Source organism: Ailuropoda melanoleuca, unplaced genomic scaffold (genome assembly GCF_002007445.2).
Source record: "Ailuropoda melanoleuca isolate Jingjing unplaced genomic scaffold, ASM200744v2 unplaced-scaffold619, whole genome shotgun sequence".
Classification (NCBI taxonomy): domain Eukaryota; kingdom Metazoa; phylum Chordata; class Mammalia; order Carnivora; family Ursidae; genus Ailuropoda; species Ailuropoda melanoleuca.
Genome location: NW_023235947.1, coordinates 1 through 8,734, shown reverse-complemented (window position 1 = coordinate 8,734; position 8,734 = coordinate 1). Strand labels below are relative to the sequence as shown.

Here is an 8,734-nt window from a genome sequence, read left to right as displayed (position 1 = left end):
TTGGGTCTCTTCCGTGGAAGATGTGGGAACCTGGTGGGAATTGATTCCTAGGCCAAAAATGGCCCCTTATGTCTGTGGAGCAGGAAGGGTTTCTGGGCCCTGGGAGACAGCTGGGACTCACACAGGCATCTCTGATTCCTTCCTCCTTCTCTACAGAGTGTCCAAGTCAAGAGATGGACATTGTCTTCCTGATTGACGGTTCCGGTAGCATTGCCCAAAGTGACTTTCAGCGGATAAAGGACTTTGTCAGAGCTGTGATGGGACAGTTTGGAGGCACCAACACCCTGGTGAAGACTGGGTCCCCGAGGCCTGGGGAGTGGGGGGGGGTGGCAACTGCCTTGGGGAACACCAACCTCGGAGGAAGCCTGGTATTGCTGGGAGTTGGCTCAGTGTACCTGTGCCTGATGAGACTAGTGTCCTAGTGCAGGGCTGATTGAGCCCTGGCCTGAGGAAACTCCCCCGTTGCACTTAGTATGTCCCCACATGGCCTAGGAAATACAATTTTTGACTGTTTATAAGTATTGAAAGGATTGCAAAAATAGTTTTGCTGTTAAAATAGACCAAAGGTAACTTGGCCAAATAATATTTATTATGTTTTCCATGTAACTCATGATTTCTTTTATTATTTTATTTCCCAGTAATTAGTGTATTTGTATGTAGAAATTCTTTTTTTTTTTTTTTTAGATTTTATTTATTTATTTGACAGAGAGAGAGAGACAGCCAGTGAGAGAGGGAACACACGCAGGGGGAATGGGAGAGGAAGAAGCAGGCTCCCAGCGGAAGAGCCTGACATGGGGCTCGATCCCAGAACTCCGGGATCATGCCCTGAACCGAAGGCAGACGCTTAACGACTGAGCCACCCAGACGCCCCTGTATGTAGAAATTCTTGAGCAGTGAGGAAATATAGTCTACAAGTTGATTTCACATGTTATGAAATTTTTAAAAACTCCAAGTTTAAGAACTATTGAGGTAGGAAATGTTATTCCTTGTAATCTCTGGAAAAAAAAGCATCATTTGGTTTTGATTTTCTAGTTTTCTTTTTGGGGCTACATTTCCCCTTTGGTTTTAGCCTCAGAAACACAGGGAAAATGGTTTGTAAATCCCAAGTTATTCCAGAATAAAAAGTTTCTTAAAGAATAACTCCTGAGCCCAAGGGCCTTCCTCTTCTCCTTTGCAGTTCTCCCTGATACAGTACTCCAATCACTTAAAGATTCACTTCACCTTCACCCAATTCAAGAGCAGCTCGAGCCCTCAGAGCCTGGTGGATCCCATCGTCCAACTAAGAGGCCTGACGTTTACAGCCACGGGCATCCGGACAGTGGTGTAAGTTCCCCCTTCTGCCTCATGGGGATAAGCTGCCACACCACTTCCTCATGCTGGTCTGCACAGCCCTTCTGCAGGGCTATGGGAACTCTGGGGAAAGGGGCTCAAAAGGGAAGTGAGGGGGCTGTAGGTGGAGACTTCCTTGGATTTCCCCCAATATAAGAGAGCACTCCTCTGCGGTGTTCCCTCCTTGCCTGGTCTTGGATTGGCTGGACCCTGATTCCAACTGGGGCAGCCAGAGACATGGGCTTTGGTTCAGACACACCCGAGTTCTCATTCTGGCTCCCTGTTGGTGACCTGGGCCACCCTGGGAGTTACTGACTCTTTCTAAGTCTCAGCAAACTGTCAAATTGAGTTGTAAGCAAACCTACAACATGATTGAAGGTTAAAGGAGATAACGTGCATGAGATATTTCCATACAAGAAGTGTTGCATTAATTTTTTGTTTTATGGGCAGCAACCCCTTCTCCATTTAGCCTTGAAGCATCCACTAGCCCAACTCCATCTTGAGGCCGAGGCTACAATTATAATAAAGATGAATTTGGACTTTGAAGGAGGTTTCTGCAAAACAGTTTTAGACTGATTTTTAAACTACCAAATCAGTTAAATATAGTTATAGGTCGAGAGAAAGAGAAAGAGAGAGGTTGATGATTTTCTTCTAACTACTAAAGATGACCTTGTTGGTGGAAGAATGACTCCTTTTATTTGTTTATTTATTTTCAAAAATATTGTATTTATTTATTTGAGAGAGAGACAGAGAGAGCCTGAGCAGGGGTAGGGGCAATGGGAGAAGCAGTCTCCCCACTGAGTTGGGAGCCCAATGCAGGGCTTGATCCCAGTATCCTGGGACCATGACCTGAGCCGAAGGCAGATACTTAACTGACTGAGTCACCCAGGTGTCCCTAGGATGACTCATTTTTTTTTTAAAAGATTTTATTTACTTATTTAAGAGAGAGAGAGAGAGAATGAGCAAGGGGAGATGAAAAGGGAGAGGGAGAAGCAGGCTCCCCACTGAGCAGGGAGCCCGATATGGGGCTTGATCCCAGGACTCCAGGTTCATGACCTGAGCCGAAGGCAGATGCTTAACTGATTGAACCACCTAGGTGTCCGGATGACTCCTTTGAAACAAGGCCCCAGTAACTTGCAGATCAATTGAATTATTCGCTGGATAAATGTGATGTTTGCCTCTTTGCTTAGTGTGCTTCTTTGCAAATCTCTACCTATGGCGAACTGGAGGGGAAAATATGGCAAGATGAAAATATGATGGTAAGAAAAGAACAGAAGACACAGTCGGGACAACATCCCATGTTGACTGTGCTTCCACAGCTATACAACCTTTGGGGTAGATAGTGTCTTCTATCGTGTGAAGTAAACGGGTGACTCCAGTCTCTAATATGCTGTGACATCTCTATTATCAGAGTAAAAATGATTCCTTTTGCCCATTTTCTAATAATGCTTTTTTTTTAAATAAACTTCCCATTAACAGAAACTTCTCATATATTTGAAAGAACATATTGCATCTGTATCTTTGGGGTAATAAGCAATTAATGAATCTTTGAACACTATATCAAAAACTAACGTACTATATGTTGGCTAACGGAACTAAAAAAAAAAAGAACTAGAGAAAGTAAAAAGAAAAAGAAAGAACACATTTGACACAATGCTTAGGTCTCAATTTTTCGCAATGAAAGAAGAACCTTCAATTTTTCTAACCACCTAGGTATATAATTGGAGGTTTGGAAAGTTTCTTGGGCAGAGGCCGAAGGGTTATCTGCTTAGGGATATCAGCAATCTATTATGTTAGAAATTCATTCGCTGGCCAAGATACAAATTGCACCAGGTCATCCCAAAAGTCCACTCTGTCTCTCAGATTTCTTCTGCCATAGACATCATGCTAAGTTTTTATCTAAAATGTCTCATACCCTACAGAGTCTTTGTGGAATTAGAGACCAACTGCATTTGCCAGAACAGTTGGCATTTTATCCAGACAGTGGTGCACCCCCTTTTCACCTCTTTGGGAAGGTAAACAATTCCCTTGGGAATTGTTGCCAAGTGTTTTCTTTGTGCCTCTCTCCCCACTCACTTCCCTCTCTTCCCACATTCCTCATCCATATGAACTCTGCATTAACTGGGTGCTTGCCATGTGCCTGTCCAGCTAGGACGACCATAAGGAAATGACTTAGGTGGTGGGGCCAGAACAGAAGATGTGGTTCTTATGGGAAAGAAGTGGGCTGAATGTCTGGGATCTTCAACTTCCTGTGCACCCCTGGGGGCCACTCTGGGGGTGGTGCTGGAGAAAGGCTGAACAAATGATGCTCCCGCCAAATGTACCCTCTTTACTGCTGGGTGGCTTTTCTGCCTTGAACACTGGCCCCATGGGACTGGACAACCAGGAGGAACGCCTCTGTCCCTTGAGTTGAAAGTTACACAGGTATGAGTGAAATCATATAATTGTCTTTCTCTGATTGACTTCTTTTGCTTAGCATAATACCTTCCAGTTCCATTCATGTCATTGTAAATGGTGAGATTTCATGCTTTTTGATGGCTAATATTCCATTGTGTGTTTAAATATATATATATATATATATTTATTCTTTTTGAAATCAAATTTTAAATCAAGTTAATAGTAAGCAGTAAAAGTACAGTTGCATGAAAAGCCCCATATTTCACATGTTTAAATCATTTTCCATTGTCTTTACTTGTAAGGTGTTGAAGGGGGGACCCACTCTTGAATCTTCTTTCTAGTGGTAGAATAAGGTACATATTGTTCTGGAGTGCCGCTCACATTGAACTTATGGTTTGTCCAGATGAATTCGTGAGCAATAGGTGGTTTGGTTGTTGGAAGACCATCGTTCATAGAGAGAAGCCAACGATGCCATTCAGGGGGCACCATGCTTCCATCCACATTCCAAAATGTGTCTTTGCTATTCATTTCAGTAGTGCATAAAACCCATCAGTGACAGCCAAAAAACCTGCTTGTCGTCTTCATAGTATTTCTTCCGTATTTGTTTTCCCCCACTAACATACTAACTGTCACATCATTTGCCCTTAAAAAAAATTGTAGATAGCCACGGAGGCCGTTGTGGCTGCTGACCAGCATCTCAGCACCTGCAAGAACTCCATCCTCTGCACCAGATCTTCTTTATCCATTCATTTGTTGATAGACATGTGGGCTCTTTCCATAGTTCAGCTGCTGTACAAAACAGAGGATCATGGAGAAAGGAGGGAAAAATAAAATAAGATGAAATCAGAGTGGGAGACAAACCATAAGAGACTCGACTCTAGGAGACAAACTATATGCAACTGATGAATAACTGAACTCTATGTCTGCAACTACCCAGACACAACACGTTAACTAACTGGATTTAAATAAAATAAGTTGAAAGAAGAAAGAAAGAAAGGAAGAAAGAAAGAAAGAAAAAAAGAAAGAAAGAAAGAAGAAAGAAAAGAAAGAAAGGGAGAAGAAGGAAGGAAGGAAGGAAGGAAGGAAGGAAGGAAGGAAGGAAGGAAGGAAGGGGACAAAAAGGGAAGTCTCACCAGAGTGGCATCCCATCCTAGCCCTTGGGGCTCCTCCCAGTGGTGGGTGATGGTGTGGCTCTCCTCAACACCCATCCCACTCCCCTCACCCCTAACAGCTGCTTCCCTACTCCCTAGCGCCAAAGCCATCTCAGGGCCTCTCTGACACTGACTGGGATTCTTTTCTTCTTATTTTTAGAAATTTCATTAGAAAAAAGATAAAGCTGCAATAACATTAAGGACATTTTTGGAAAAATTTCTGCCAACTATGTCAAAGTTATTTCATTTTATTTTATTTTATATTTTATTTTTTTCGGCAGATGTCTGATACAACTTTATTGAGATTATTTCATGCATTTCTGCATCTCTATTTTTGCATTCTAATTTCCTGAAGTGTATTCTATTTTTCTTTATCTTTTTTTCTTAAGTTGGCTGATTAGCTCATTCATTCTCAGACTTCATCCCTTTCTAACGTAACACTAACGCTTGGAAAGTTTTCTATTGTATCTGATAAGTCTTGGTATATATGTTCAGTGTTAGGTATTGTTACCCTATAGATTATTTAGAAAGATTTTTTTTAAGGCTTTATTTATTTATTTGACAGAGAGAGGGAGAGAGATAGAGAAAAGTAGGGGGAATGGCAAGCAGAGGCAGAGGGAGAAGTGGGCTCCTGCCAAGCAAAGAGCCCGATGTGGGGGTTGATCCCAGGACCCTCAATCATGACCTGAGCTGAAGGCAGCCGATAAACCAACTGAGCCACCCAGGCGCCCCCCACCTCACAGCATTTTAGCAGAAAAAAAAAAAAGGATAAGTACAAATGAATAAATAGGGTGGGCCCACAAAGCACAAGGTCATTTCCATCCTTGTCTTTATTCAGATATTTCGTAGGGACACAATGTGGGCATAAACGAGTTTCTTCTTGCCTTTTTTTTCAACTGCTACATAAACCTGTGCCACATTTCCCTACAGCATTTATGTTTTCCTTTGGATGGCTTGTACTTTCTCACTAAGCAGCTGGATCATGATTTGCTAAGCCCGTTCCTGATGTTGGATATTTACGTGTTTTGGTATTATATGTGGCGGGCATGCATGTGTGTGTGTCAGGGTGTGTGTGTGTGTGTGTGTGTGTGTGTGTTTATACTGCATTTGTAGAACTACATAAACACATACTTACATTTTTAATCATTTGTAATAGCTACCTTAGAATTAATGCTTACCTGTAGGCCATTCACTGTTTCAAAAGCTTTACTTTGGGGTGCCTGGGGGGGTCAGTCTGTTAAGCATCCAACTTTTGATTTTGGCTCAGGTCATGATATCAGGGTCCTGAGATCAAGCCCCGTGTCGGGCTCTGCACTAAGTGTGGGGCCTGCTTGAGATCCCTATTCACAGCTCACCCAAAATTGTGAATAGAAGGGCTGAGGAGAATTACTAACATGCCTGACACAGTCTGACGGTAGCAGGACTCCCCAGTCTCTCCAAATGAGCTTCTAGTGCTACAGATTATTTCTTTCCAGAATCAATTTCTTCTACAGAGAGTCAGCTCCCTTTCTTCCCCGATAGGCAAGAACTATTTCATAGTAAGAATGGGGCCCGTAAAACTGCCAGGAAGATCCTCATTGTCATCACAGATGGGCAGAAATACAAAGACCCACTGGAGTACAGTGACGTCATCCCCCAGGCAGAGAGAGCTGGCATCGTTCGCTATGCCATTGGGGTATGTCCTCTTCCTCATGTCTCCCTCAGATGCAGGCTGTACCTCACCCAGGCAGAAAGGCTGGCGGGCTCCTCCTCAGCTCTCTCTCTGTCACAGGTGGGAGATGCTTTCCAGAAACTCACTGCCAGGCAGGAGCTGAACACCATTGGCTCGGCGCCCTCTCAGGACCACGTGTTCAGGGTGGACAACTTTGCAGCACTCAGCAACATCCAGGAGCAGCTGCAGGAGAAGATCTTTGCAGTTGAGGGTAAATGTAGGGTGAGCTTGGGTCTTGGAATTGAAAGGTTCAGGACCCAGTCGTCCCCTGAAGCACGGAGGGGCCATCCCTCTTCACAGCTTGCCCAAAATTGTGTCCCACAACCCGAGCTTCCGATTCATTCTTCTGCTCTGAGTCCTTGTGGTCTCACGGCCCCCAGAGCCTGAGTGACCTGTTTCTCCACAGGAACCCAGTCGAGGACAAGTAGCTCCTTCCAACATGAGATGTCACAAGAAGGCTTCAGTTCAGTACTCACGATGGTGGGTGGAACACGTACTTGGTAAACAGGTCTCAGGCACCAATCGTGGGACAGCCCTGTGCTGGGAGTTGGGACCCAGAAGTAAATAAGAAAGCAGATTCTGTCTTCAAGGTAGCTGTTTGGAGAGAGACAGGTAGGCAGTGTAGGCAGGTGCCAGGAGCACAGCAGAGAACAGGGTAGCCAAGGTTCCTGCTCTCACAGGGCACGTGTTCAGTGGTAGGAGTCAAGAAACAACCAAAAATATCTTCAGATCGTGCTAGGCATTAGGATAGAGCAAGAGAGGTGATCAGAGGAGGCCTGAAGAGTGATGACTGAGGCCGAATGATGAGAAAGGGCCAGCCCTGGAAAAATCTGGGAGAGATTGCTCCAGGAAGAGGAATAAGCAAATGCAAAGGTCTTGAGGCATGAACGTGGTTACCGCCCTAGAGAGCTAGAAGGGCCAGTGGGGCTTGGGCAGAGTGAGAGATGGGGTGGAAAAAGGGAAAGGCCAGATCATGCAGATGAAAGAAATGACAATATAGCATGACTTGTGTCCAAGTAGATGTGTGTTCAAAATATCCAGAGGGATTTGCTTCAAAGCAATTTTGGGGCTGAGGTGGGGGGACATAGAAATGAGACAAGGTTGGTCATGAATTGATCATTGAAGCTGGGTCATGGGTACTTAGGAGTCCATTATGCATTTCTTTCTACTGTTCTATATATTCTAAATTACCCATAATCAAAAGTTTAAAAAGGCAATAAACAAAGTATGCAGAGTACGAAATGCCTATCACTTCCTGAGGGAGCCAAAGCAGACCTCACGGAGGAGGTGAGTTTGAGGTTGACTCTTCCTGAGAGAGGAGATGAGTTCCAAAATGAGAGGACATAGAGGTGTCCAGATCAAAAGATTCATGTGTTTCAACACAGGGTAACACCACAGGATTAACTGGGGAGGACCCTAGATTCCATCCTCAGGGACTTGGTGACAGGGAGCCATCTTGGATTGCTGGCAGGATGGTGGCTATACATTTGTTGGTTCTGAGGAAACCTAACTCTGGGGTATTAGAGGATGGAGCAGAGAGGAGGCATCTAGGAGGCAGAAAGACTAGTGGGTGAGAAGAGCTGGGACTTAGTGGAACAGTGGCACTGGGGATGGCTGAGAGACATTAAGAAGGAGGGACACTGAAGCTGCTGGAAAAGGACTGGGGAAGGAGACAGATTATTTCCAAATAATGAGCAGAGTCGATGGCAGGCATTGCTTGGAATAGGCTGTCTTCGTTTGGCTCAGACTTGCTCAGCCCTGGAATCTTCCCTCCCAGGATGGACCAGTTCTGGGGGCTGTGGGGAGCTTCGGCTGGTCCGGAGGTGCCTTCCTATACCCCCCAAACAAGAGCCCCACTTTCATCAACATGTCTCAAGAGAATGTGGACATGGAAGGACTCTTACCTGGGTGAGAAAAGTCTGTGGATGGGGCACAGGTGGGAGATGAGCTGCCTGGGAAGGGCAGGAGCTCAGGGGCTGGGGAGGAAGACTTTGTGCTGAGGCCTGCCCCCCTCAGGTTACTCCACTGAGCTGGCCTTTTGGAATGGGGCCCAGAGCCTGATCCTGGGAGCCCCCCGCCATCAGCATACTGGGAAGGCTGTCATCTTCACCCAGACGTCCGGGCAATGGAGGCCGAAGGCTGAAGT

General features: G+C 45.0%; 1 protein-coding gene across 1 annotated transcript; it reads left to right on the top strand.

The window, feature by feature from the left end:
• Window positions 1-21: 21 nt before the first annotated feature.
• LOC100475588 (integrin alpha-D) lies at window positions 22-8,734 on the top strand. Its single transcript, XM_034652525.1, has 7 exons — window positions 22-287; window positions 1,178-1,323; window positions 6,399-6,552; window positions 6,649-6,799; window positions 6,995-7,068; window positions 8,366-8,496; window positions 8,605-8,734. Exons 1-7 carry the CDS (start codon window positions 69-71, stop codon window positions 8,615-8,617), a joined length of 888 nt encoding a protein of 295 aa, XP_034508416.1. The 5' UTR covers window positions 22-68; the 3' UTR covers window positions 8,618-8,734.

What these genes read in the sequence shown, in the direction of transcription:
- LOC100475588 (XM_034652525.1), top strand. Translation starts at nt 69, where the DNA reads ATGTCTGTGGAGCAGGAAGGGTTTCTGGGCCCTGGGAGACAGCTGGGA. An exon ending in TTGGAGGCACCAACACCCTG is followed by an intron (nt 288 to 1,177) that starts GTGAAGACTGGG and finishes TCTCCTTTGCAG; the next exon opens with TTCTCCCTGATACAGTACTC. An exon ending in GAAGATCTTTGCAGTTGAGG is followed by an intron (nt 6,800 to 6,994) that starts GTAAATGTAGGG and finishes GTTTCTCCACAG; the next exon opens with GAACCCAGTCGAGGACAAGT.